Source organism: Asterias amurensis, chromosome 21 (genome assembly GCF_032118995.1).
Source record: "Asterias amurensis chromosome 21, ASM3211899v1".
NCBI classification, from domain to species: Eukaryota; Metazoa; Echinodermata; class Asteroidea; order Forcipulatida; family Asteriidae; genus Asterias; species Asterias amurensis.
Window position 1 is genome coordinate 12,694,149 of NC_092668.1, and position 26,695 is coordinate 12,720,843.

The 26,695-nt window shown below is 39.6% G+C and overlaps 3 protein-coding genes across 6 annotated transcripts; 2 read left to right on the forward strand and 1 right to left on the reverse strand.

Annotated features, from left to right (window-relative positions):
* Positions 1 to 161: 161 nt before the first annotated feature.
* LOC139953263 (germ cell-less protein-like 1) lies at positions 162 to 11,518 on the reverse strand. Its single transcript, XM_071952737.1, has 16 exons — positions 11,243 to 11,518; positions 10,004 to 10,127; positions 9,721 to 9,817; positions 9,137 to 9,234; positions 8,314 to 8,360; positions 7,912 to 7,977; positions 7,656 to 7,721; positions 7,259 to 7,343; positions 7,036 to 7,120; positions 6,566 to 6,697; positions 5,416 to 5,485; positions 4,876 to 4,957; positions 4,695 to 4,756; positions 4,232 to 4,315; positions 3,476 to 3,563; positions 162 to 2,377 (listed from the first exon to the last, which is right to left on the reverse strand). Exons 1-16 carry the CDS (start codon positions 11,371 to 11,373, stop codon positions 2,225 to 2,227), a joined length of 1,470 nt encoding a protein of 489 aa, XP_071808838.1. The 5' UTR covers positions 11,374 to 11,518; the 3' UTR covers positions 162 to 2,224.
* A 4,698-nt stretch (positions 11,519 to 16,216) lies between these two features.
* LOC139953101 (nodal homolog) lies at positions 16,217 to 20,785 on the forward strand. Its single transcript, XM_071952512.1, has 2 exons — positions 16,217 to 17,150; positions 19,456 to 20,785. Exons 1-2 carry the CDS (start codon positions 16,754 to 16,756, stop codon positions 20,514 to 20,516), a joined length of 1,458 nt encoding a protein of 485 aa, XP_071808613.1. The 5' UTR covers positions 16,217 to 16,753; the 3' UTR covers positions 20,517 to 20,785.
* Positions 20,786 to 22,464: 1,679 nt separating this feature from the next.
* On the forward strand, positions 22,465 to 25,896 carry LOC139953034 (2'-5'-oligoadenylate synthase 3-like). 4 transcript variants are annotated; one of them, XM_071952425.1, is made up of 5 exons: positions 22,465 to 22,625; positions 23,394 to 23,571; positions 23,821 to 24,112; positions 24,552 to 24,933; positions 25,727 to 25,896. In XM_071952425.1, the coding sequence occupies exons 1-5, from the start codon at positions 22,600 to 22,602 to the stop codon at positions 25,884 to 25,886; spliced, it is 1,038 nt and encodes a 345-aa protein (XP_071808526.1). In that variant the 5' UTR covers positions 22,465 to 22,599; the 3' UTR covers positions 25,887 to 25,896. The 4 variants fall into 4 exon arrangements, with proteins under 4 accessions (XP_071808526.1, XP_071808527.1, XP_071808528.1 ...); XM_071952426.1 differs by having other exon boundaries at positions 23,397 to 23,571; XM_071952427.1 differs by lacking the exon at positions 22,465 to 22,625 and adding an exon at positions 22,697 to 22,950.
* The last annotated feature ends 799 nt before the right edge of the window (positions 25,897 to 26,695 follow it).

The window sequence follows — 26,695 nt, forward strand, 5'->3', positions numbered from 1 at the left end:
TTCGCACAGTAGAAGGAAAACCACGCAATTTCGAGGCAAACTTGTGTGGATAATTGTATTCTACTTTTAAAACATCTTTCCAACCATATGCATTATATAAAAAATGGTTACAAACGCTTTTGTTTTGACCAACTCTACCGATCCAAGGCAACGTGTTCCTTTAAAATTAATGGCAATAAAAACATTTGGTAATGATAGAAGCCATCAGCAACTTTCGATAGTATGAAGCTTTTTTCAAAAATATTTCATTTCAATTTATGTGGTTTTGTAAAAAGAGACAAGTTTTTATGTCTCAAAATTTGAATCTGAGAAGTGTTACTCTCAATAGCGTTTCTCAACAGCTGCAGTGCTTCTTACCAAGTGTGTTTTAAATGGTCGTTAATTTCTTGAGTGATTATCAAAGATCCTTAAAGACACGAGACACTATTGGTAATTGTCAAAGACCAGTCTTCTCACTTGGTGTATCTCAACATAGGCACAAAATAACGAATCTGTGAAATTTGAGCTCAATTGGTCATCGAAGTTGCGAGATAATAATGAAAGAAACACTAAGTTGTGTGCTTTCAGATGCTTGATTTCGAGACCTTAAATTCTAAATCTGAGGTCTCTAAATCAAACTCGTGGAAAATTACTTCTTTCTCGAAAACTACGTCACTGCAGAGGGAGCCGATTCTCACAATGTTTTATACTATCAACCTCTCCCCATTACTCGTCACCAAGAAAGGTTTTATGCTAATAATTATTTTGAGTAATTACCAATAGTGTCCACTGCCTTTAAATTTTATAAGTGTGACCATCAATTGAATAATGTAAATAACTGTTTTTATATCAACAAAATTGTATAAACAAAATTCAGATGTTTTTTGTTTTGTGGGGAAAAACCTCTGAAATAATTGTTCTTTTTATTCCCATGGAGACAAAATATTTACAAATTATTTACATGTTATTTTTGTACAAATAAATATTGCATGAACTCCTTACAATAAAACAAAAACACTTTGACAATCAAAATTGAGCTGTCTCGTCATATCAAAACTAGGGTCGGAAGCCTGAAAGAATTCTTAAATGGTTTAAGTCAATAAAAAAACTAATTGTGACAAACCACTTGGGTTCTTTGGCTTTTCAAACAAAAAAGGCTCTTCTTTTGGCTCTTTTAAAGGGAAGGTACACGTTTGGTAATTGCCAAAGACCAGTCTTCTCACTTGATGTTTCCCAACATAAGCATAAAATAACAAACCTGTGAAAATTTGGGCTCAGTTGGTCATCGAAGTTGCGAGAAAATAATGAGAGAAACAACACCCTTGTTGGACGAATTTGTGTGCTTTCAGATAGGAATAAAAGACTTCTAGCTAGAAGTCTTTTATTATTTCAGTGAGAAATTACCTCTTTCTCAAAAACTACGTTACTTCAGAGGGAGTCGTTTCCCACAATAATTTATACTATCAACAGCTCTCCAATGCTCGTTACCAAGTCAGTTTTTAAGTGAATATTTGTTTAGAGTAATTACCAAACGTGTACCTTCCCTTTAAAGCAAGTTTCAATCAATTCTTTTCTGAAGCATTTTGTGAATACCCTGAACAAATTCCTTATAATCTTCCGTTGAAGAGGAAGGAAAATGACAAATTCAATTTTGTGGTACTCATTTTCCTATAGACAAAGTCGTAATGTAAATGGAGGGAAAAAATACAAATCTCTAACCTCACGTAAAAATGGTGTAAATTGCCATTGTATTCAACGGTAACCCATCCAATGCAAAGTTTGTCAACATCCAAAACATCTGATGACCTCGTTCTGATAAAATAGGGTCTCTACATTTTTTTTACGAGGATGTTTTCGTTCTCGACTGGCTGTCAATAATATTAAATCAAAACAATCAAATTTCTAGTCACTTCTTAATACTTCTTCGTTCATCCGGCCCATAAGAGAAAAAATTAAATAAATAGATTTTATACAAATTTTTTTAGTCGTTCTCATCGCCATTTGTTTGAAACTAGAAAAAATTTCCATGAACTTATTACAACCACATATTGAGAGATGAACTCATTTGGTGGACTTTGAACAATGGAGAAGTAAAAAATGATTGCAACACATTTGAAAAACTACATCCCCTCCCTCTCCCCCCCCCCCCCAAAAAAAAAAGTAAAGGCCCAAAAACTTCTCCCTAATCGGATGAAAAATTCAGTGCCGTACATAACCTGAGAAAGTAAACTATTACGTCTTACATTTACAATTCCTCTTCTCTGATATTTGGCCCGTCCGGTGCGTTGGGCAGACCCTCCGTTGATTCCTCCTTACCGGGCGGTGTTGCGCATAACATGTTGACACTTATCCGCATTGGGAAAGGGGCGTGTCTATCAACGGTTAGCACCACTGCTTCCTGATTGGACGGAAACAAAGTTGAAAAGGATTGTTGGTTTTTATGCATAGAGTTATATATAAGAACTAGAGGGCGCACTGGCCTATTACGCACCCCGGTATGCGGGCAGGCGGTCATTTTCTAAGTTGACAAAACAGCCATCTCACAGCGTGTGTTTGTGCGGCCATTTTGTAAGTTGAACAAACAGCATCGCATGAGCGTTCAATAAAAAACCCTCAAAAACTCAAACGTGTATTTTATATTTGACGCGCGTACAGAATGGCGTGCTTGTCATCTTGAGGTCCCGTCGCGTTTGTGCAAGAAGCATCCCCAGTGCGCCCTCTAGTTCTTATATATAACTCTATGTTTTTATATCACTACAAAATAAAAGGGTAAAAAAGAGGTGTGTTCCCCGCTGTGCATGGAGGTCAATATTGTAAGTGAGTGGCCAGGTCGGTTTTTAGAAGTTGAGATAGTCTGAAAAAATGGAAGTTTGGTTGAGAGCGTACCACATTCACTACCTTACAGGGAGACTGAGAACAAAACAAAAAAGGGAAAATAAAAGGTCTCCATCGAGGAATTCTAGGGGCTGGCTGGGGGGGGGGGGAGTGCTCCACAAGAAACTCTGTAAACAAAGTCTATGAGGTACAGTACAGCCCGTTTCATACTTCCTGCGAATGCGAATGCGATACGAATGGTGGCGTCACAAATTCGCAGCAAAATTCGCACTACGTTGAGTTGTGCTCAACTCTCTTGTGAATATCGCAGCGAAAGAGGGGCTGTGACGTCAAATTCACATCAAATTCGCATCGCATTCGCATTTGCAGGAAGTATGAACCGGGCTTAAAGGTTTGCGGTAAACCCATGTAATGATAATCTCTAAATGAGTTGGGGTGGTTCTAAAAAGAATCGTTGGTTTCAACTCGACGTTTCAATCAGTATGCTCTAATCGTCTTCTGGAGAAAGTCTATGAGGAAATGTTGAGCAAAGGAACAAAAGAAACTCCACAGTGATGCATACTATTTAAGAATGTGTACATTGTGACTTTTGTGTATTTTCACAGATGTTTTGTCTAGTATAAAGTAGACTGGCTAAAGAGCAATACTATTTTTTTTTTACCTCGTCTTTATTGAGTTTCAGCACTTTGAGATCACTCTTCTTCAGGTACATGACATGCCCCTGTCCATCGTAGGAAACTACACGCACTCTGCAATCAATCAATCAAACAATAATAACAATAACTGAATTTCTTCCAAAGGATGCAAAGCGCTAGCACCATATTCATAAATCTCTAGATGAGCTGTGGTGGTTCTGAAAAGAACCAGTGGCCAGTTTTACGAATGCAAAAAAATTCTAAATAAAGGCTGGTGGGTCTCGGTCCCCCTAATTCTGAGAGCAGTCGTCAATTTCACAAAATGCTAGGATTATCCGATCTAAAGTTTATAGGACGAATAACCCGTCCTAGCTAAGGATTGGTTCAATGCGTCCTACGTCTTTGGATAGGGAACTTAACTAGCCCTAACGTCCTAAGATTAATCCTAAGTTAGGATTAGTTTGGTGAAATCGACAGCTGGTGTTATAGGGAAATCTTTCCCCTGGACATGAGGGAAATAAGCTATCGGAAGAAGTTTGTACACAGTTCACCATATGGGGGAACAAAATCTACGGGGGACAGAATCTCTTGCCACATCGAAACCCTCCAGATGTTGCAATTCGGGAGATTTTACAAACTGAGAGCATCACCAGAAATTCTGAAGGCTCATGGAAGTTTTGAAAAAAATCGTGCAATCATGAGCAAATCTTGAGAAATCACACGCCCATGTGGTTCAAAACCTCTCAACAGAGAGGATCAACTTGATTTGAATACAGCTTTACCTGAACATAATATTCCTTGAGTTTTGAAGACTGACGCTAGCTACCACTGGGTGTGTGATGGTGTTACGACGAAATATCAGTAATCTGAAATGAAAACAGAACAATTAAAATTGAAGGGCGCTTTTCCAAGCAAATAAAGGTTACTCAACGTCCCAGTGACTTATCATGTTTGAATGGGTCTTGGCTAATCTCTGCTTAGCAGGGAATTTGTCGAGATTATCTGCTTATGGGACTACACATCTTTACTAAATACATTGAACTAAAAACCTTCTAAAACGGCAAGTTTGCTTATTCAACATTTAATTGGCCAGTCAAACCACAGAGCTCTCAGCTGGGTGCATTGGCATAAAGCATGTCTTTTAGTGCATCGGAGAACTGTGTGCTGTACAACGAGTAAAACCACGTCTCATTTGAAATTGGAAACGACAAGATGACTGCTATAAATTTGGGGAAAGACACTGACCTGTTGGCAAATGTGAAGAGTACGTCCATTCCGTAGTTGTATCCAGTCCAACGCCAGCAATACTGTTCATGATATAATCAAATGAATAGTTATAAAAAGAAAATGGGCCTCGTAACCAACTTTAGCTCACATAAATCAGCGTAGAAATTGTCATTATAATAAATAAATCTCCAAATCTTACGTCTGTTTCTCTTGCGATGACCCTACCGCATCGTAACGATTGCTGGTCGAAGACTTCAGGGGACACTGTCTCTTCGGTCGGGCTGATGGTTTCAATTGAAAATGGCATCATCAATCAATCATCCATTAATCAATCAATATTCATTTATTTCCATACTAAAAAAAGGTAAAAAATATTAAACATTACGTGAATCACCTTTTAAAAGCAGACCCGATTTTGCCTATGACAAACTCGGGTTCGTACTTACTGGTTTGGGAATGCTGAAAAAAAAACGTTCATGAGGCGTAAATATTTGGTTGAGGGTGTCACTGCATTTGAGTTTACTGACACAAAACAAAACCGTACAGGTACTTATTTATTATGTGAAGTATTGGGAAAGGATGTAAAATGTTATCATGCGAGTAATTTTTAATCTCTTTTACATCTCTTTAGCAGATGAGTAAGAAGGCTTGTGGGTCAGAATCACTTTTTGGTGGGCATTATTTTCTTTTTCAATCAAAATTTAGGAAAATATTTTTCAATCTCTTTGTGTTAACTAACCCTTGGCTCTGGCCCTGCTCCAGGCACAGCATTGTTTGCCATTGTAGTTGATACACTGGTAGTAACCATTCTGAAAAAGGCAAAAAATAAATAAAAATGGATCAATATAATAACATTAAAGGAACACGTTGCCTTGGATCGGTTGAGTTGGTCTTTAAAAAGCGTTTGTAACCGTTTGCTACGAAATGCATATGATTAGAAAGATGTTTTAAAAGTAGAATATAATGATCCACACAAATTTGCCTCGAAATTGTGTGGTTTTCCTTTTACTTTATAAACTAACCAGTCGGCCATTTATGGGAGTAAAATATTTGACTCCCATTAATGGCCGACGGTGTTAGTCGACGAGGTAAAAGGAAAACCACGCAATTTCGAGGCAAATTTGTGTGGATCATTATATTCTACTTTTAAATTATCTTTCTAACCATATGCATTTCATAACAAACGGTTTCAAACACTTTTCAAAGACCCAACTTGTCCGATCCAAGGCAACGCGTTCCTTAAAAGATCATAATTAAACAACATAGCAGGAAGATAGTTGCAAGGTGTCCTCACCATACCAGGCACATCCATACAAATGCTCCTTCTACCCTCGATCCATCCGACTATGGAACCAGCTCCCAGTAGCCACTGTGAATAGCAGCCTTCAAGGAAACTGCCCTACCAGCTACTAGAGGGATGAGGCTACCTGTGGGCTCACATCTCCTCCAATCCATCATTCAGTTTTTACGCACCCTAAGTTATCGTCTTTTGTTATCAGTCTTTTTGTCTTGGCGACACCTTAACTTTACCTTATTTCTTATGCACTATGCCTGTGACGTCAATTCTGCACCATCCTAGTATAGCTATTGATAGCTGAATAAGGATTGAAGATTGAAGGCACTGTCTCGGACATTATGTGAAGACAAACTGTGGGCCTCCCACCAAAACTTGTGTGTTCTTGAGCAAGGCACTTTATCATAATTGCTTCTCTCCACCCAGTAGTAATAATGGGGGGGAATAGAAATAGTCATTTAATGTCAAGGAAACCTGATGTAAACACCGGCCTAATGAGCTGTATGCCCTTTGGACAGACTTTACGTTTTTAAGATTGAGGCTACAACTCCGCACTAAGCTGAAATGTAACATTTTCAGCATGATGTCTTCATACCTTTGTGCATGATGTGATCCTTCTCAATGTGTTTACTCGCTGACAGGTCGTTGATGATGTGCTGAAGACGAACTCCCTGGAATAATGACTCAAACTTCTGTCCTCTCTCCGTTTGTAAGAATGTTCCTGGCTCTGGAAGAAATACCGAAGACTAATCATGAAAATTTGGATGAAACAATTATTCTTGTCAAAACTATTCCAGGACAGGTTGTCGGGTAACAATTCTCAACTCAACGTTACTAGGCATCCTTCACTTTCACAGCTTGCTTGCCTCGTAAGCGAAGAATGGTGATCGCAAACCGAGATGTAATTGAGTTGGTGGAACTAACACAGAGCATGGAGGAAGGATGACCTGCAGACCATTCTGATCAAAACAATGAGTTCTTAAACCCCTGAAATTTTGTTTTTACCAAAGCGAGGAAGAAACTCCACAAGAATTTCAGTGCTAAAAACAACTTGGAAAAACTTACTGTAAGATCTGAAGAAGACATCTGCATCTTTGCTCAGGTTTTTGAAGTTGCCATTCCAAGATGGCACAAGTTTCAGAAATACAAACTGAAAAAGAAAAAATCTAAAGTTTGAGCATATTTATTGTATGACTGTTTCAAAACAAAAACATTTTTCTTAGTCCCCTTTGGAAATTTGAAACCTGATGGATGTTCTTGATTGGTTAAATTTGTAATTCTTGTTTACCTTTTTCACCATAGAGTAAACATCCATCTCAACTTGAAGCACAAAGAGATCCGGTGATCTGATGACTTGCTCAAATAACTCAAGGCTGTCAAAACAGAGTGGTGGGAAAAAGGCAAAACTTAGTACTTTAAAACCAGCATCACACCCAAACACTTAAAAAGCCATCTCATGTAACAAACTTTGTGTTGGACAACTAAAAAATTTACTTGAACCTGCAACTCCAGATTAATATGCTAGTGCTTTACCAACTATGTTGGTTGTGACTATCTTTGTTCGGAGGGGCTAGAAATTTTTTACACCAGGGTCATGTAGTTTGTTTTTCTTCTTGCCAACTTTGTCTTTGCTTGGTGATGAGCCATGTTTCTTTTCTTGAACTATGAAACAATTTGAAACTAACCTTAGCTCTCGAAGTAGCGATGACCTTTGCATGTCCATCAGATTCTGTTCCAGCCAGGTGACGCAACTGAAAAAGATCAAGTAATTCACCTTTAGAGACCATAGCAACCACAAGCAGCTCGAAACAAAATGCTAATAGCGGTTGCAAGGTTCGACACTAAAGGGTCTCTTGACTTCTAGCGCATTATGTCGCTTTGGTTCAGCGCGATTCCGAAGCGTCTTTCTGGAATGGGTGTTGATTATAATTATTTACTTACTTATTAGTGACTGCTTCCAGGCCATAGGCAGAGGCAGAGGTGTGGTAACAGCAAACAGTCTTAGTGCTACAGGGTGATAGGGAGAACAAACAGCAGATAAAATCTTGTAAATTTATTAAGAATTTTCACTTTTTAAAGGCAGTGGACACTATTGGTAATTACTCAAAATAATTATTATCATAAAACCTTACTTGGTAACGAGTAATGGGGAGAGGTTGATAGTATAAAACATTTTGAAAAACGGCTCCCTCTGAAGTGACGTAGCTTTTGAGAAAGAAGTAATTTTCCACGAGTTTGATTTCGAGACCTCAGATTTAGAATTTGAGGTCTCGAAATCAAGCATTGAATTTTTTATTTCAAATATTCATGCTACTAACTGAATACTCATGATATGTAAATTACCTTATTGTGTCAGTCATGATGTCAGCACATTGGCATATAAGTCCGTCCTTTAAAAAAATGAATAATAACATTAAATGTTTTGGTTTTAAAGGATTTGGGTACTTTTTCAATATGTCCATAGATTTACATTAAACTTACAGGGTTTGAGGATAATGATAGTGGAAAGCTTCCCCTCAAATATTATTTACTGAGGTGCTGTAGTTTTTGAGAAATGAATAAAACAATGTAATGAAAAAAATGTTTGTAAATGCTTAAAATAATTTTCGTCTCATGAGACGAAAATTATTTTCATGACATTGTTTTACTCATTACCCAAAAACTACAGCACCTCAGCAAGTAATATTTTCAAGGAAGCTTTCTACTATCATTATCTTCAAACTGTGTAAGTTTAGTGTAAATCTGTGGACATTGTGTTTTTTGTCCTACAAAAAGTACATACACCCTTTAAAGGGAAGGTAGACATTTGGTTACAAATTGTGGTTGGAAGCCTGCAGAAGCTTTCGATAGTGTAAAGCATTTTGATAATCATTTCACTTCAAAGTGATGTAGTGTAAAAAGATTTCAATTATTTATATGCCACAAATTTTAATTTGTGCTGCGTTACTGTCAGCTTACACTTCTCAGAGTGTTTATTCCTATTACGGATTACTCTTCCTGTGTGGACATCCCACTCTGGATTTTAAGCAATATCTCAAAAAAAAAAAAACATTTGAAAATGAATTTTTCATAGGTTAGTTTTAGTGTGTACATCTTCATTGAAATCCGATTTAACAATCAAACGGTTTTAAAAACCCAAAGGTTTACTTTGCCTTTAAAGACTTACCAGTTGTAGGAGGGAGGCAGCTGCAAGAATGGGTACCACTTTAGCCGGTTCCAACATCACGTCGTCTCGATACAGCGATCCCAAGGCAACCTCTAGAGCTATGGGGAAAAAAATATGGATTTACTATTCCACTCATCTCTCCTTGAGAAACTCATGTGAAAATATTGCTTAACAATTTTCTGCTAAGCAGAAATGAGCAGGATACCAGTCAACAATTGTACATGTGACATTTAGTAGTTTGGCTGGTAACCTTATTCTGGTAAGCAAAACGCTTTGTGCTTAAGCAGCTCTATGAAATTGGATCCTGGGCTTAAGAGCTGCTCAAGCACAACAAGTAGCTTAGCAAAATTAAAGTGTGCTTACCAGGATGAGGCTACCAGCCAAAATAGCATCTCACATGTACTATCTGTAGTTGGTATCTTGCTTAATTTTGCTAAGAAGAAATGTTTTTAAAACAGAATTTCTGCTTATAAAAGCAGCTCTATGAAATTGAGCCCTGGGCCCATTTTTGTAGACCTGCATCAAGGAGAAATTAGTGAAACCAAAAATGAGTGAAACCAAAAATGAATTTTGGTCATTCTTACCCCCGATATCAATGGTATTGTCCGGAATATTCATCACAATTTCATTCAGGTTGGACTCCTTCCATGATCCACTGAACATACTCGCAAAGTAGCTTGACTACACCGGGGAAAAAAAAAATCACAAACACAAAAATGTTACTTTCTTTTCCAACGTTGCAAAAGTTTAATCCATCAAGTAATTGACCAGATATTCGAGCTGCAGTATGCAGTTTGCATGCAAGCATAGAAATGACCCACGACACCCATGTTGTGGTTCTCTGTGCTTTTGGGCAATGAGACCAACCTGACATAAGTAGATCTTGTGAAGGTACCATTCCTTTCCTAGAGCAAATATTGTGATATCGGAGTTCTCTCCATTGACAAACAGTGTGTCATAGATGTACTTTGAGGTAGACTTTAGCTTCTTCCTGAATCATACAAAAAAAACACAGGTTAAAGGCAGTGGACACTATTGGTAAGTTTCGAATTTGAGGTCTCGAAATCAAGCATCTGAAAGCACACAACTTCGTGTGACAAGGGTGTTTTTTCTTTTATTATTATCTCGCAACTTCGACGACTGATTGAGTTCAAATTTTCACAGGTTGGTTATTGTATGTATATGTTGAGATACACCAAGTGAGAAGACTGGTCTTTGACAATTACCAATAGTGTCCACTGTCTTTAAAAAGTTACTTATAAGGTTTGCACAATTTCTTAGAACAAAGAAGTCAAATTTAACTTTAAAGGGACACATTGCCTTTGGATTGGGGTGTTCTGGGCTGTTATTATATGGAATTTAAAGTAAGTTGGAAAGATACTTTGAAAGTACAATTTGATTATAATTCACACAAATTTTAATTTCAACTAACACTACACTGTAGTCTACAGTTAGTTACGGTCCATAATTTTGCAGAGTCAAACACTTGGTTGATTTACAAATTTTCATTTGGCATCTCGAAATCAAACAACACTAATTTTTGCTAATTAAATTTACACATCTATTTTTCGTTTTGTTTTGTTTTTAAATTAATTTCCCTTATTGAAAAAATCCCGTTTTCTGCCACCACAGTTTGAAGGGATTTCGGGATTTATCTTATTCCTTATTTTTTAATGGATGTTGGACTTTTTTTCTCTTCTTTAATAATACTTGTGATGTGAGAATTGGTCGGGAAAATGTAAAATGGTACATTTTCCCGACCAATTCTCACATCACAAGTATTATTAAAGAAGAGAAAAAAAGTCCAACATCCATTAAAAAATAAGGAATAAGATAAATCCCGAAATCCCTTCAAACTGTGGTGGCAGAAAACGGGATTTTTTCAATAAGGGAAATTAATTTAAAAACAAAACAAAAAATGAGTGAGTAATTCCTCTTTAATTTTTAACTGTTAAAAAAAAGGGGGGAAAAAAGTGTGGTTGGTTGGTGCGGATATTTTCCCGAAAGTTAAATAACACTTTAATTAAGTTCTAACAGGAGAAACCGAACATGGTTTTCAATTTGGTAGCTATTTAAATCCCAAATTTAAAACTAGACGGCACAAACCTCTGCGGTGTTCTCATCATTTCGTCTTCTTCACTATCATCATCACTATCGTCATCCCGTCCCCGCTTCCGTTTTTTGGGACTGGCTTTTCCTCCACCAAAAAATCTTCCCGTAGACACATATCCACCCATAACCCCTCTTTCTGACCAACGAGCAAGCGCTTGGCTTTTAAATAAGCAATTTTAATATAGAAAACTTCAACTACTGTACTCTGTAAACCCAAATTACTTGCCGATTTTTACGGAGAGGTTTTGTGTTGTTGTTCGTTCCATGTACGCCGCCATGTTGTTTCCGCCCTCCAGTTCAAAAATAAGTGGCAAAACGTTGAGGGCGCGCTCTGCTTGACGAGAAAGGGGGGGATGTCCGGGGGGGGGGGGGACACACACAGAATCTCCTGCAACAACGGCCGTATAGGGCAGCTATTTATTGATTAGGATGTTTAGCCAAGTCGAATTTTTAATACGATTTAAAATGGTCAAGTAATTAACACATTCTTTCAAATCGTCTTACAATTGTACTTCTCTTGCTTAGCACCTTGGGTTTAAAAGTGTGGTGCCAGCTTGTCTTGTGGCCGGATTTAAACTTGATAAAGGCCCCGGATGTCATAGCTGGAAGGATTCTGCCATGTTCGATATATAACAATCTGTCAGCTCATAATAATTGCGTTAAAGGCAGCGGACACTATTGGTAATTACTCAAAATAGTTGTCAGCATAAACAAATTACTTGTTATTATCTCGCAACTTCGACGACCAAAATGAGTTCAAATTTTCACAGGTTTGTTATTTTGTGCGTTTATGTTGAGATACAACAAGTGAGAAGACTGGTCTTTGACAATTACTTATAGTGTCCGATGTCTTTAAAAGCATGAGATACTTCAGGTAATTGTGGAGACTAGAGTATCATTACTCGGCGGATTCCAACATGAGAGAGGACATGCCTTTTAACACAAACCGTGCAGTACCCTCTCTTGGTGCATCAACGTTACGAATAAAATAAGAAACCTGTCAATATTTTGGCTCGGCATCTGGGTATCGAAGTTGCAAGAAATTAAGAAAAACACTCTTGTTTTGCTGAGTTGCTTGCATTCAGATGCACGAGACAGGCTGAAGCCTTTTCCACGATGATTCAATTTGTGGATGATGCTCTCTCTCTAACACTGTAATCACTTTGATTCCATGACACTCTCTAAATGTAAAAGAGTGAAAAACACCACTCTTTACATTTCGAGCTGTCCCTCATATGGCTCTTCAAAAAGAGTGGTGGTTGTTTCACTCTTCTAAAGGGGTTTCACTCCAGGACAGAGTGAAAAATCACTAAAAAAGATTGAAGACCACTCCAAAAAGAGTTGTCCTTCATTTGGCTCTTCAAATAGTGCTTTTTCACTCTTTTACATTCAGAGAGTACGGTCATTCATAGCCCTATTATGGGTGCGTTCGTTTAGCTTCCCTGGGTCGACCCCGGTGTGTGGCAATTTTTTTTCTAGGACGAACGTGGGTAATTATCTGCACACGTTTGTCCTGGAAAAAAAACCCCGCCACACACCGGGGTCGACCCAGGGAAGCTAAACGAACGCACCCATTATGACTCTTCCTCTGTGCTGTAGTATAAAACGAAAGTGTAAGGCCGCCTGCCAGGGCTACGGTAGTCTTGGTCCCAAGACCATTGGTGTTGCGCGGTCACACACAACCAACGTTCCGATTATGCACGGCAAAAACTGTCCACGCTTGTGATGAACGAACGCTAGCGGGCGCTCTGTTTCTCTGAATAAGATGTGCTCACCATGGTCTTGGATATTTGCGAATTGAAGGCGTGGCCAGACTATGTAAATTACTTTTAATGTATGCAATATTCATATCACGTGACGAATTGAAGATGACTATTCAAACTAGATCGAGTCAAAGGTCAATATGATCGGCGGTCTATTTTTAATAATCTTTGCTCAAAGAGTGATTCCGTGGTCATTATAGGCCTATTAAAAGGAAAACAGTGAAATTTTAAGTATAGGTACCTATTCAGATTATGGATACGTGACGATTTGAAATCGTAAATAATGGTCAAAAATCGAACGTAAAATTAGCATTCAGAGAGTCCGTGTATCGGACGCTGTATGGCCCCACGGCGTGGAGCAATCGGAACGTGAAATAAGCCTTGTGAAACCGCCCCGTGCCGTGTCTCGTGGGGGTTGGAGGTGTTAAATCCCAGGCGCTATGAACTCCCAGCTTGCGGGTGTCGAATCCGTTGTTTCTTATGATCGCAACGTTTCAATATGCTCCATTTTGATTCATGGCCCCCTAATTTCTTTTTGTTATGAGTTTTCAGGTAATTTTGATGATGTCAAAACGTAGGAATATCGCATATTGTTATATTGACAGTGTTATTGTGTGAGTAGCTTAAAAAAATTATGAGAATTTTTTATAAAAGGTTTAAATAAAAATAATGCAAAAACAAAATTCCCTCAAAGCATAATTTTGTCAAACAAAGTATTATTTTTTAATTCTGTGAATGAAGAGTTATTTTTGAGGTAATGATTAAACTGGGCAACTAGTGGAATTTAATGACCCGACTATTCGCCTCAAATAACTGGGAGTTGAATAGCAGTAGTCGCCGCTGGACAAGCAATCAAAATTCGAAATTTCTCATGAGTTATTCCAAAAGATATTGTTACGACTACATTCCAAAAAAATGTTATTTTACGTTCCAAGCTACGCAGCTACTCGGCTACGTTTACGTTCCAAGATACGCTTAGGTCTACGTTCCTTCAAGTTACACTATAATATCAAAAGGTATGTTTTCAAGCCCGAGTCAAGCTACGCTTACATTCCAAGATACGCAGCTACGTTTACGTTCCAAGATACGCTTAGGTCTACGTTCCTTCAAGTTACACTATAATATCAAAAAGTACGCTTTCAAGCCCGAGTCAAGCTATGCCTACGTTCAAAGATACGCAGCTGCGTTTATGTTCCAAGATGCTACGCTTGAGTCCAAGATATGCTTTACGTTCCAAAAGATGTCAACGTTCCAAGCTACACAGCTACTCAGCTGCGCTTACAGATCTGCTTACGTTCCTTCAAGTTACGCTATAATATAAAAAGGTACGCTTTCAATCCCATGTCAAGTTACGCTTACGTTCCAAGATATGCAGCTACGGTTACGTTTCAAAATACGTTCTCACAAAGACGCTTTTGAATCCCTCAAGATTTCCTTCCCCCAAGATTAAAAAACTTTCACTGTGAATAACACTACAGGGCCCACCAGTTAATACCTGTTTGGCAGAAAATACTGTACAAAATTTCTTTACTATCCAAAAATTTACTTGGGCACTACAAAATTTCAAATTTAATTAAAAATTGGCTGGCAACCAGTTTCTGCTAAGCAATACTATTTTGTGCTAACTACAAGCAAATTGTTTAGCCAATACAGGCTTCATCAGTGTGGGCCCTGGCACGTCGGGAGCATAACGCCACGATCGCATTTCAAGCTGCATATCATGGCAATGCAGTAGTCTGGATCTGGACATTATACATAGAAATGTTTGTGCTGGTACCACAAACCTTTCTTTATCGTATTTCCACCCTGTGTCAAAGTTTCAAATCCTACTGATCTGGACATTATTATACTCCGATAAAAACATATATACCCACACACAGAGTAAAGCAAAAGTCATGCAACGGAATTACTGCATGCATTGTACACTACATGCACAACACTGATGAATTATTCATGAGCCAACCGCAACGCAGCCTCTGATTGGCTCCACCGGAAAGTCGGGGGAGATTCGCCGAAAAACAATAAAAAAGTTAAGACCCGCCGCTGCAAATATTCAAGACCATGGTGAGATCTTATTCAGAGAAACAGAGCGCCCGCTAGCGTTCGTTCATTACAAGCGTGGACAGTTTTTGCCGTGCATAATCGGAACGTTGGTTGTGTGTGACCGCGCAACACCAATGGTCTTGGGACCAAGACTAGGGCTACGGTCATCCAGCGCTTTTTCTGCGAGAAATTAGAACTAGCTCAGTTTCAAACTGTAGTTGTAGTGGCCCGATGTTTTGACGGTTGGACGGCTCAAGTTGATCGGGGAGTCCCTGGACCCGTCGAGTTATTGTCCCTCTCAACATGAGGGGGACAAAATTCTCCCTGCATAGGAAAGTATTTATTTCAGAGTGATATGTCACCCCAAAATTCTTCAAAATGGAAGTCATCAACCCCCAGGTCATTAATGCGCAACATTTTTTTTATATACAATAAATGTCCGTTTTATTGGGATCTCACAGTCGGTCTAATAGAATATTTTGAGGGACACTCCACTGTTTCCTCTCTATTTAGGGCAGTGCACATTTTTCAGGGCAGTGCACATTTTTTATGCCAAGGTCTTGGCCCAATTTTATAAGGCTGCTAAGCAGAAAATACTGCTCGACAAGTTTATTTGCTAAGCAATAAATTGAGAGGGGCACCCAGCCACAACAACGAAAACTGAATGTAGTTTTGACTGACAACCTGTTTATTCTAAGCAATACTGTTTTTGTGCTGAGCAAGTTTTACAGGCTTAATGAAATTGGGCCCAGGGGTAGCTTTCACAAAGGTAGTCCTAACTTAGGACTAGTCCTAGGCAATGCTAAGAGATAGGACCGGTCCTAAGTTAGGATGGGTTACTGGTCCTAACTTAGGACTGGTCCTATCTCTTATAGCATTGCCTAGGACTAGTCCTAAGTTAGGACTACCTTTGTGAAAGCTACCCCTGGTCGATCTTGACAAGACACGTTGGGATGGGAGGAGAGACTAGTAGTGGCCAACCACACACCTCAGTGAATTCGTTGAAAGAGCTCCCAGACACGTTAAGTAGGTAGAGCTCCAGCACTGGTCCGGGTCTTGGGCCTCTCCGGGCAAGTGTGTTCTTGTCTGGCTCAACTCCACGGCCTGTGGTCACACCCTCTGGTCACCAACAAACACAACAATACCGTGCAAAACCGCGAGCTCCCCAGCAAAGGGCTACCGGTCACAGTTTGGACGACTCCCAACAAAAGAGTCATCAAGCTGGGCCTCTTTGATTCAATTAGGAGACCATCTCCAACGGTGAAAAGATAGCCCCACTTGTCGTGTTCACTCTAATGTGTATGGCACACGACCCCAATTGGGTTTCCAAAACGGCTTTGTGACAGTTTGAGACAAGTCCAGACACACACTCTTTGCAGCGTGGCCCAGTGAGGAGAAAAACAATGGAAAAAGAAAACACAGTTTTGATAAATAACCAGACAGTATTGTTCCCGCCAAAAACTTGAAAACCAAGATGCCTTTTTTACACGCCCCTTTTGTTAGCACTCTCGATATAAGTCCCCATCCTCAGCCAGAAGTGGTACTTTCCGATTTCTAAATCCGAAGAGAACACCTCCTTGCTATAACCTAATCTCCTCCTGAGGCAATTAACTAAGATTTGTTGTTAAAGTCAACAAGGCTTCTGAGTTGTCAGTACAGTCAGTCCTAGCTCAAAGTATAAGTTCATCGACACCCGGTCATGGCTTACTCCGTGAGGATTCTCAAGGGGGCGTCCGCTCCGCACTGCCCCATCGTCATCTTCCTCCTCACGCTCCTGATGGTGACACCCTGCCGGACTTTTGATGCGACGTTTCTGGAGCACCCAGCAGTTGCAGATGCCCTCTCCAACCAGCGCTTCCAGAGGGATGCCTCGATGACCGCGAGGCTGAGAGACTTTGACGGGGATTTGGAATTTCTGACCTCTTTTGAACTCGAGAATGAACAGCATTTTGCCCAGAATCTCACTTCCCCGGTGTACATGATGGACCTCTACACCTCCATGGAGACAGGGGAGGATCGCGTCCATCCATCAGCAGAGGAAATTGAGGCGATCGTCGATTCAGACACAGTCCGGAGTTTTGCTGCTGAAATTAAAGGTAAGAAACTTTTCTTTCATTCAAACATTTTAGAAGCTTGTTCAGAAATTCAAAATCACTCCTAGCGAACCGGAGCCGAGAGTGAAATTTCAGGGGGCACATAACGTGCACACCTGTTTCTAAGGGGCAGTTAAAACTGTGTTTTCACGATTGCATTTTGAGCCTCTTTTGATGGATACTTTTCGTCACACTGTATTTTACTATTCTTTTAAGAATATACTTAAGGGTATTTTCATTTAACAAATATTGTTACACAACTGGTTCTTTTCAGGACCACCACAACCCTGCAAAAACAGGTGTTGCCGCAAACCGTCTATTATAAACTTTAGGTGGAAAGAAAAGTTACAAATTCATCAGCCAAATTCATTTTAATTCAAATCAAAAATTCATACTAATGGCGAATATTTCATTGTGTTCTCTGTGGTAAACAACCCTAAACAATTTTGCGTCAGTCACTTGCAAAAAAAGAAAAAAAGAAAAACAAATTGAAAACGTATTATGTTTCTTTTTTGTTTTTTTTTTTGCACATTTTTGGTTATTGACATTAAATTCTAAAACTTGACCCAATTGTTAAAATTAAAAACCAACAAATTACTCTAAAGAGAGAGAGCCACCTACTACAACAAAACATTTTGATTTCATTTTGTTTTTATTGTATATACTTTCACGCTTTTTACTCATTCTCAAGTAACTGAAATACTTCCATCACTTTTAAGATAAGATGAGAAAAAAAAAACCCAGAATTTTCAAAACTGTTGTCAAAATAATGAATTAACTGAGAGAAAACAATGATTTCTAAATTTGGTTTTATCATTATACCAAAAAGAACATCTACTTCAGAGCATGATTGCAAATTCTCAGCATATTTTTAATTTTTGTTTGTACTTTCCAAACTAAGTCAATGCTTTTATAGTTTTTAAGGCATTGCATGGTGAGTTATTCAATTATTTGTCGGTTGGCTGTAACACCACGTTTATATGAATATCTTTGTTTGCTATGTAGATTTTGTTATTTTGGGAACAAGTATTGCTTTTGCTTTAATCATGCTATAGTTTTAATGTGCCTGGTTCTTTGTATACAACAGTGACAATGTAGCTCTAATTCTAATATCATAAATGGCACCAGGCTGTCTTTTCCTCCAAGCCTCGGTTTGGTTACATTGAATCAAATAGAACAACATCCAAGATGGCCGCACCATGATATAGGTCAACGGCGTTTTGTGTACATAGTGTATACATACAAACTCGCCCCTTTGTTCGTCGTGCTATACGGTGATGTACTGTACACGACCACTTGACGTATTATGCCAAACTCAAACACCAATTAGGCCGTCTGCAAACTCGCTAAATGATTTCAACCAATAAGACCCATTAGCAGCAGAGGGCTAATTATCCCTTTGCCGGCACAAACCAAAGGGACCAATCCGTTTTTTGACATCATGTTTTGAGGACTTAATCCTAGAGAAACGTACCCACTTACCTAGAGTGCATGCTAACTCTATACATCATTGTTATTTTAAGTGAACGGTCTTAAAAAACCCTCTTGAAGGAAGTCACAAGGGAAATTGATCTAAAATGAAGTCCACTTAGGCACAAGATTATCCTGAAACTTTATTGACAGATTACAAAGTTGTGCCTCTCAGGCCTAAGTACTTTAAGTCAGCTTATTCTAAATTTCAAGTGTAACTCGTGAAGTGTTACGGGCTGGTTTTTCTTCGAGTTTTATCGCATAACAAAGTTTTCTTGACTAATGTAAATTACATGAACATTTGGATGGTAGTCTGGGGTTTTTTCAGCAGTATTTTTCTCTGCTTTGCGGTATCGGGTAGAAAAACAAAGAGCACCTTTTTTTATGCGATAATGTGGAAGCAAAACCAGTCGATTATGCAAAGCACAGAAAATGACCGCTGAGCAAAAACAGACTACCAGCCAAACGGTCATGTAATAATACACTGGTCATTGCTGGTTCCTTGCTTGGGTTTGCTCACAACTCTCGGGGAAGGACGTGTACTGTAGCTGTCTTAGCAAAACCACTAATTAGTGCGCAACTCTCTAAAAATAAAAGTACACCTTTACCCCATCTTTCCATCCATGAGTCCAATTCAATTGCATTTCTCATTCACTTAAAAGGATCAGCCAAAGAAACAGTACTCCCAGTTTTGTTATAATTATTGATAAACTAGCAAAAATCCAACAATTATTGTTACTACATTGTTGACATTAATTCCATCTCGTATATCGAGGATTGATAGTGTACAATAAAATAACTAATGAAATGCTTTTATCTTTTTCAATCTACTTTTCAGAATCCAACTCAACCTCAGCAGGCAACTTCACCCGGGTGTGGACAGCCAACTTCCGGGTAACTTCCATCAAGGACACAGAGCGAGTGCGCATGGCCGAACTTCGAGTCCTCATGGGCCGCACCTTGAGCCAGTCAACCCTAGAGGTCGCCCTTCACCACTGGGCTCCCGCTCCCTGTCCACGTGACCCGAGGCTGTTCGAGTGCTTCTCGAAGCAGCTTCTCATCTCCCGGATATTGCCGACCCATCGCCACGACGACTACGACGGAAGTGAGGTGTTTGACGTCACGGAGGGATTACGTCACTGGTTCCGTGAGGAAAATTTTCTGCGCGGGAAATACGAACTTGAGATCCGCACAGTGAGTGATGGTGCGGAGAGCTCGGAGGACTCGGTGAACTCTTTCTCAGACGAAGCAGAGCTCTCTTCGTTTTCATCGCTTTCATCATCTTCAACCTCGTTCTCACTGTTCGACGACGAATCAACCGGCTCTGGTGAGATCTCACAGGGAGAGGACAGCACCGGTGGACTAGAGGATGTCACGCTGGTAGTCTTTTCACGTGCCCTGCAGCCGGTCAACATCATCCACGACGCTCAGAGCTCAGTCAAAGTCCGCACTCCACGGGGCGCATCATCACGCAAGAACAAGAAGGAGAAGAAACATCACGACAGCTCAGCAAACAAGGCGGAACAGGAACGACTAATCCAGGAGAAACTACTACGTGAGATCATAGCTCAGAGCCGGGACGCCGGAACCTGTAGGAGAGTTAAGATGGATGTGGACTTCTACACCAGTGGCTGGGCCAGCTGGATCGTCTACCCGAAACGATTCAACGCTTACAGGTGCGCCGGGAGATGTGCCGGACCGCTCGGATCGGCGGATAATCCGAGCAACCACGCCATTATGCAGAACATGGTGCGGTCGACAGGGAGACCGGACATGGCGCCGGAACCGTGCTGTGTTCCGACTAAGTTATCTGCGTTGAGTATGATCTACCTGGAGCACGGGAACATTGTTATGAAACATCACGAGGACATGGTGGTTGAGGAATGTGGTTGCCGTTAAGAAACTTTTGGTTCATGTTTTCTTAAAGGTTCTATATGAGCACGTTTAGTAATGTCAAAGACCAGTAATGTATTCTCACTTGGTGTATCCCAACATGCATGAAAGTAAACATTTGTGAAAAATGTTGACTCAATAAGTTGCAAGAGAATAATGGAAGAAAACAAATTCATAGAAAAAAATTCTGGTACGAACTTTAGTTTCTACGATAAGCTTTCAGACTAAACAATTTGACAATGATGATTATTGTTATCCTTTTCCACCCTGTATAATACCTTTAAAAGTTCTGCAAATAACTTATTTAAATTTGATTTTTTTTATGAGCAAAAAAGACTACTAATGATAATACATTAAATTTGAAAAAATAAACCAAACAATAATAATTTTGAATTTCCAATAAAGATATGATTACTAACCTTATTATTCAAAATTGAATTTTGATTATTGTAAATTGAAACATTGATAAACAAAAGGTTTCCCTTAAATTCTATATAGTTATAAATGAATTTGTTATCAGATGTATCTGTCATCACAGTTTTCCGATTAAAATCTCTCGGCATGTGCCAACCAATATTGTAAAAATGTAATATATCCGAAAAGAGTAATTATGTATGATAAATAATAATGTGATTTTTTTCAGAATTGATATGAGTGATCGAGTTATTAAATAATGTTAAAAGTTACAACTTGTGTCGACTTTATTTCATTTAAGCCATATCGTTTCTGTTACTCGGGGGGGGGGGGGCGTCAGATACCGCGGTTCAGAAGATAGTAAACATTAAGTTGTATGCCTATACAATTTTTAGTTACAAAGAGTGACCTAGTGCATTCCATGGCTTCTATGGCAGGCAAGATACTACACTGCCCCAAAACAGGGGTGTTAAAAACTACATCACGGGTGTTGTCACATTAGTACAGCACAGGCGCTAAATCACATATTAATTGAAGTGAAGGAAAAAATATGCACATTTTAATCCGAGTCTTTGATTATTAAAGTGACTTATATTGTATCTTCCTTTATAAATTTGGCAAACAAGTCATGATTGGTTGAGAAAGTTTGATGTCTAGAGTGACCAAACTGGTCCCCTCTCTTTATCAAGACAGGTCTTATAAAACCGGTTCAATGATGCAATGATTTAGTTTTGATAAAAGGTGCTGTGACTTTAAGCTTTTCGTCCTATTTGTGTTTACGATTAGTCGGAGGTGATGTAGTTTGTCAGCTTGCACTTTCGAGCATGTACGCAGCGTCTGCGTAATATTTGTCCGCCATTGTTTTGTCCGTTGCATGTACATGTAAATTTACTACAAATCTCCATGTGAAATGAATGCGAGGTCAAAGGTACATCTGGCAGCATCCGGTCATCTTTTGTTGATACACCGCAGCGACGGGTTTTGCACTGTAACACACCCAATTCCGGTCTCGAGTGCAGACTACGTTTCTATAACGCCGTTATATACACCTCGCCCCTCGCAACGTAGTCTCATACTCAAGCCATGAATAGACCTTTATCACGCTGTCACCATCTTAGTCGTGTTCCCTGTTTTCATGAATGCTAACATTCATTGCACAAACATGGCACCAGACTATTATTTCGTCCAGCCTCAGTTTGGTTACAATGATATGGAATGGAGTAAAATCAAGATGGCCACACCGTGATAAAGGTCTAATGGCAGTTTACAGTATAAAACCCCTCACTGCTGTAAAAAAAAAAAAAAAATATGCATTCCACAGGCTGGTATAACATGGCGTGCCTCGAAGTGTGACGCCAGACGTTTAGCCTCTGTTTGTTTAAACCGATGTAAAGGTCGTTGTGAAACAATTATGAACTTGTGTTAACTGTTTAATTAGTCCGGTTCAAGTGTCTGAATCCAAAGTGCAAGCATTACAATCGGTACTGAGTGTATAAAGTGTAGAGGTTTATTTATGTAGTATTGGATTCACACACGCGGTCACAATATGGCGTCTACTGTTGCCAGGGCCCTCTATATGAGACCGTATTTATCTATTATCCATTATGATGTTTGGAGAGTTTGGAGTGGACTTTAAAAGCTATTAATTACTGGCAAATATGGGAGGGAATAGGCTATGAATTGGCCACGTGATAGTCAAAGGTAGGAATAGTTTATTTTTTAGGGAAGGTTGATTTTCAATGTTCAAAATGCGACACGACACGTAATAGAGATTACATTGCGTTGTCGGTTTTTCTCCCCCAGTATTCTGTTTAACCTTGGTTTAACTCATAAAACTGAAATGTTTACTTTACTCGGAGAGCGTTCGTTTCGTTACAAGTAGTTTATGTGTTGATGATCAACCAATATTTTAAAACGAGCTGTGTAAATCACAGCAACTCCTAAACGTCAGTTGTGCTTTTCGCCTTAAAGCCTCAGTCTTCATTTTCGAGTTTTTCCTGCCGGCGAGCGGTTTACACATCCAGGGGTGAGTGTTGATACAAAACAGCTTATAAATTAAGCTGAGAGATTTGAATCTGTGTTCTTTTCTTTGTTACCATTTTTCAGCTGTGAAGTTTCAAATATTGACCTTATTATGAACTAAGTTCTGAAACGTGAATTCTCATCAAACTATAGCGTACTTGCAAACTTGTCCACGTAATTTGGTAATTTTTTTTATGAAAAGATGACAATTTAGTTTCCTCGATGGTGTAAATTTTTGAAGCTAGAAAAAGAGTTGCCGCAAAATGTTTGTCATTTTGGTTTAGGTTGTTATTACGGGACCATACTAGAGTGGTTTAGTTCATTGGTCTCGAAAATGTGAGAATGTAAACAATGGAAGTTGACCTGGTAAGTCTGCTGCCACCTAGCGTTTCAAAGTATCTTGGTGCGCCTATACCGGCTAACTATCTTTTACTGACTTATTTACAGTAGGACAATGACCAGCGAGGCCTCCCCGTGGGAGTTGACTCCCAAGAGTCTGACGTCATTCGTGTCCACCCATCTACGCCACGGGGACCATTTTGCAGACGAGGTTGCACAGGTGCTTCGCAACCTCGTTCTTTACATTACGAAACAGGCATCGTACTCTATTGCCAGGACCTCCGTGGTAAGGAATTATGGTTCTCTAAAGTGTAATGACCAGGGGAGTCATATTCATTGATATCCCAAACTGGACTGTTCCACATGATCTAAAAGGGGTGTTTAGGTGGCAAAAACTATTAGCACATAAGTATCCCATGTCCATTTATACAGACTTACCTATAGATCCAACCCTTTGATAAGTGGAGCCGTCTGTTCTTTGTATACAGCAGGCTTATTTGACATTGTGTTAATTGAATCATTCCTTCTTCGGCAGAGTGGTGACCTCGTTTCGGGAACGACCTCGACACAAGAGGATGCCGAGTTCCAACTTTCCCTCTACCTGTCAGATTTCCGGAGTATCGGAGACTACCGTAAGGGAATCCAGGCTGTACTGGCTCAAACAAGGGATCTCCTGAAGGCCGGAGGCGTACATGACGCGGTGAAACTGCGGGGGCAGGAGAGCCTAAAGGACGGGGCAGTTCAAGTCAGGATCATGGTCAATAACGAGTGGTATGACGGAACGGTCATGCCGGCTGTGGACCTCATCGGAGCGAATCCAAGTAAATGTGAGTCTGACTTTACATTGTTTCATTACAAAGACATCATTTCGTACACCAGTAAATAGTCGTTGATTTGGAACAAAGACACATTTTGACTTGAAAGGGATTGGAACCTGCGACGTCCAGACGTCAAAGAGCGTCAATCCTGGTTAGTTCTGAACCACTGCCACATGCATGTCATGTTATGCTCCAGCCAAACATGGCGGCGTAGCACAGGCTACGTGACGTCACTCATAACAACCAATAACTTGAGCAAGTCCCACATCATGACACATGGGGTAAAATTTGAATTATATTTCAACTCCTCCTGAAGACGAGCCGAGTATACTGTCGAGACCACATGGGCTATTTTCAGAGCCAACAATCCCACAAAAGAGATACATGGGTGAACCCGCAAGTTTACTATTAATTTCTAGTCTCTTCCTATATCCTTTCATTTCAACAGCTGTTAAAGAAACAATGTACCGCCAGTTTATGCAGGACACGGATAAGCTTCCCTACCAGGCAACATTGAGTGACATCCGCCATCGTTTCAACCAAAGCCTTCCCCAAAATGTAAAAGATTTGATTCTGATGGTCAAATACTGGAGGCGGAACTGGCTCAGACTTCGAAGGGATAAACCCAACGGTCGGTTCTTCGAGTTGTTCGTTGTCCACTGTTGGGAGGGGAGTGGTGCTGGGGAGGGGTTCGGGCTTGCTGCCGGGCTGAAGGAGGTTCTACTCCTGCTGAGTGACTGGAAGAATATCAAGATCACCTGGGATGAGAGTGAACGGCGGGCCTACCCGAGACGAGTATCCGATGAAAAATGGCGAAAGATTCTTGCAAGGTTTTTAATTTTGTTTTTTTTACACAAATTACTAATGAGCAGGAAAAATTCACATGTTTTGAAGGTGTTCAAAATATTGTTTTTCGAAAGCTCACAAGGGTAAGGGGTGAACTCAATAAATCCATGCTATAATGTGCATAGTACAAATGAGTGGAAATAGCTGTCTGTCCCAGTAAAAAAACTCTGAGATCTACCCCTTTTTTTTTTTTTTTTTTTTTTTAGATATGCAGAATGGTCCAAAGTCTTGGATATCAATGAATAATATGACTCCCCATGTCATTATACTTTTGAGCACGGCTTAGTCATCAAATTGAGAACATAATGGTTTAATGGTACAAAATGTTTTAAATTAACAAACCACATCGTTGTGGTACCCGCTGCCAAAAACATAGGATTCGAACTGCCTCTAGCAACCGGGCAAACCTCGGTAGTCTAGTTGGTAAAGACACTGCTCTAGAATTGCAAGGGTCGTGGGTTCGAATCCCACCCGAGTAACATGACTGTGATATTTGTTCACAGGACTCGAGAAAGTACTGAGTATACAGTGCTAACATACATCGGTGTATGGGTAAAAACCATAAAATTAATACACATTAACAATAATAGTAACAATTTGAGACCCGTCCCCTTATGGATATGTGGAATGGTCCAGTCTAGCGTGTAAAGGAATATGACTCCACAAACTCATTACACTTTGGAGGAATGGCTTTACTTGTACAGTCCATCCCCATCACATTTTTCATTTTTTAAGTAACCATAATGGCTGTGTGTTTTTATTATTTAATTTGTATAGCAAAGACTACGACGAGCCGTTTGCTTTGGACCCCATTGACCCCTACCCTGAATACTGTGAAGGTGTCAAGATATTCACGTGGGACGATATTTCACGCACTGTGCGGGAAACGCTCCTGGAGCCATTATTCCAAGCCCTGCCAGCAGACTCAAAATGGTGACAACAAGAAGAGATGGGTTTTGATTCAAGGATCGAAATTGGAGGAAAATAAAGGGAGAGGATGCATCTGGAAATTACTCCTCCGACTTATATAAATTTTATTACAAATTGTGTATGGACAGGACCGCTTCGGATTATTTTGTTTAAAAACAACCCCCTGAGAACGGACAGTTTAAGAAGAGGATATCATTTTGTTTCATCTCAAAATTCGAATCTGTATCAGACATCTGAAAGAACACAATGTTTTAAAATGCATCATGATGGTTCTTGTTTTCTTTCATTAATAACTTATTGCAATTTCGATGATCAATTGGGCCCAGAATATCACAGGTTTGCAGTATGTTATGCATACAAGTGTTGGTATAGGCCAACACCAAGAAAGGATAAAAATCTTTGACATTCACCGAAATAAATGTCATAATAAATTGCAATCGATAAACACTAAAAGTGTTTTTCTCAATTATGAATACAAATCAGGCCCTGCATGTCTTTCGCCCTTTGATTGAACTCAGCCCTTCGAGTTATGAATATTCAATATGCATGAATTCAGCTCTGCTTTCATTGGTTGTTGAACGCCCTGGAGACTCTTCTGTGTTTTTAGTTGGCCACTCTCCAACAAAGGGGTACTAATTGCGCCTATATTGTTCATTAAAATGATGGCTGGTCGTTTCAACGAGTCCTTTCCAATTCAAGGACTCGATCAACAGCGCAGCGATGAAAACTGAATCCCACAAAATTCTGATTCAATTTGAATGCATTTGATGCTGAAACTGTTCACTGTTTATGATAAACTGTGTAAGTTAGTTCACC